The following is a 2511-nucleotide window of genomic DNA, read 5'->3' on the forward strand; positions in this document are numbered from 1 at the left end:
AAACTATATATATATATATATATATATATATATATATGTGTATATATATGTATATATGTATGTGTATATATATGTATGTATGCATAATCACCAGTGCAATGCAGAAAAGGTAACAGCAAGAAAAAATTTGGGGGCAACACCACAGAGTTCCTCATTTCTCCACAGAGAGAAGTCCTGAGGTTGTGTTTCCTGACGACTGACTGTAATCTGACATGTACCTCAGTCTGATTTGTGATCGCTACATCACACGAGTCTGCAGCAGAAAAACAGAAATATATCAAACAGTCCCCTCATAGGATTTACACAAATGTCCTTAAATAAATATGAATCATATCTTTCTTGTTAACAAAAGAAAAGTGTGTCCTTTGTTCCCTCTAATTAGCTGCAGCTGAAGTTAGAGAAAACTCCCCAGCCCCGCGTCATTAGTGGGCCTGTTCGCAGAGTGCGTCGCCATTTAGCTCCCTGTGGTTTCACTAAATTCACACTTCGCTCTCTGTAATGAACTCTTTTGCATCCCTTTCTCATTAGACCAACGGAAAAATATTAATCGCTCAGGGGCTCGCTCGGCTTCACCTTTGACCATCATCCTCCGCTAAAAGCTTGTAATTGCGGAAAGTGTCTGCCCTGAAAAAGCGGTGCACGGCAAATGACAGTTTTCCAGCTCATCTGCAGCATCGGAGACAAACAAATCATAGACGAGTTGTGAAAGCAGATGTCTAAACCTCTCCAGAGCCCTTTCAAGCTATAGATGCAGCTGTTTACCACTGCGCCCCAAAAAGCCGCTCCTAAGTTGTTACAACATCTGATCTGACGGCTATGTGGCGTGATCATTTTCAAAAAGGTAGGCCAACATATGAGGCGGCAAATACAGACTCCTATACAACTAAGTGGATTCAAACTGCACAGTTAAACGGACGCTTTGAGGAATGTAGCGGCTCCTCGCTCCTGGGAACAGAGACGCATGCAATTTGCTGATAGAGCAGTTTAGCATCACTTCTCCTTTTCTTCGCCTTTTCTATGCCAAATCAGAACCACAAACTGGCCGCGGACCAGCTCATTTTAAGCAACACCTCTGCAACAAAAAAAAAAAAACTATAAAAGAAACTCCAATTGCTGACTGAACATCGTAGTGACTAGACATCGCGAGGAATCTGACAGTGTGACAGAAAGTGCACACTGTGCAGCTCGAGGCTGCGCCCATCAGCGATTTGATTTACCATTGGACAACACTTTTTAATAGCATTACTACAGGTGGGTGGCGTTCAAGCTCGCTCGTTGATGGAATAGCTGGAGCTCAACTGCATGCAATTATCAGTGTCGCCATATTAGGCTTTTCAACTTGCAGAGAGAGAGAGACAGAGCGAGAGCGAGAGAGAGAGAGATATTCAGGTGATTTTTTTTGTATTGCAGATTCTTGCTATATGGGACCATGAACTCATCAGCAGGTGCAGGAAACTACCGCAGGGGATCCACCAAGGGAGAGAAGGTAATTTATATTATAAGCCTCCTATTTCCACTTCTTGCTCACATTCAGTCGGCATTTCTTTTTGAACCATCAGGCTTAAAATCCACCATCGCCACAGCATTGTTGAAGTAGCCTATACTTTTGAAGGCGCGCTGGTGCGCGATGACACGGGTGTGTGTCTTTTGCTGCGGAATTGCCCTAAACAGTAGAAGACGAGCAGAGTCGTGTTACGTGTTGGTGAGATGTTGTGGCGTTGCTGTCTTCTGCGTATTTTGTCTTAATATAAGACTTTTCCCGATCAGATTCAGTTTCCTTTCTGCGCATCACTTCAGTGTCACATTCAGTTGTCTTATCTGACACTCATTTATTAAAGCGTCGGATCATTTATATCAGTCATTTTCTGGAAACAATAGATGCCACTGTTTTGAATAAATCCCTCTGCTGGTATCAAGGCAAAAGCACTCCATAAAATGTCCCCTCAGTTTTCCATTTGCTTGTAGCAGTTACGACTCAATAGACCACATCGTGTGATAGGATACTTTTCGCAAAGTTCAAGATCCAGAATAGAATGTCTGTCCACAGCTTCTCCATGTGCAGCCAAGCTAATTAGGTTGTCCTGATAAGAGTCTGGTTGTTTTCTATTCCTTATCAGCTCTGAATTGATGTTTTACCAGCTTTCACTCTTTAGTCTACATCTGTCAGATTGTGCATTAACTTCTCAGGTTAGCTGAATTGATTGATCTTTTTACGATATTCTCACCAAGTCACAAATCAACCTTTTTTTTTTTTAGCAATGCCCCAGCAAGAGCAAGGCCATAATGCCATTTCCAAGCAACACTCACATAAAAGATCCAAAGTTAACTTGAATTACACAGGGGGATGCATCGATTGTGCTTTCAATAAGGGACACAAATATGTTGAAACATGAATCAGGTTCCCTGCATGTGTTACACTGAGGAGAAGCTGTGAAATATTTACAGTGGGTACGGAAAGTATTCAGACCCCTTTAAATTTTTCACTCTTTGTTTCATTGCAGCCTTTTTCCA

General features: G+C 42.0%; 1 protein-coding gene across 1 annotated transcript in view; it reads left to right on the top strand.

The window, feature by feature from the left end:
- The first annotated feature begins 995 nt into the window (after positions 1-995).
- The window catches only part of LOC117953724 (dipeptidyl aminopeptidase-like protein 6), a 101645-nt gene continuing 100129 nt past the window's right edge, over positions 996-2511 (top strand). Inside the window, exons 1-2 of the mRNA XM_034886988.1 lie at positions 996-1251; positions 1411-1486. Of these exons, the coding sequence (XP_034742879.1) occupies positions 1430-1486 (57 nt within the window). The 5' untranslated portion in view covers positions 996-1251; positions 1411-1429. The remainder of the gene's footprint in view (positions 1252-1410; positions 1487-2511) is intronic.

Source organism: Etheostoma cragini, chromosome 12, assembly GCF_013103735.1.
Source record: "Etheostoma cragini isolate CJK2018 chromosome 12, CSU_Ecrag_1.0, whole genome shotgun sequence".
NCBI classification, from domain to species: domain Eukaryota; kingdom Metazoa; phylum Chordata; class Actinopteri; order Perciformes; family Percidae; genus Etheostoma; species Etheostoma cragini.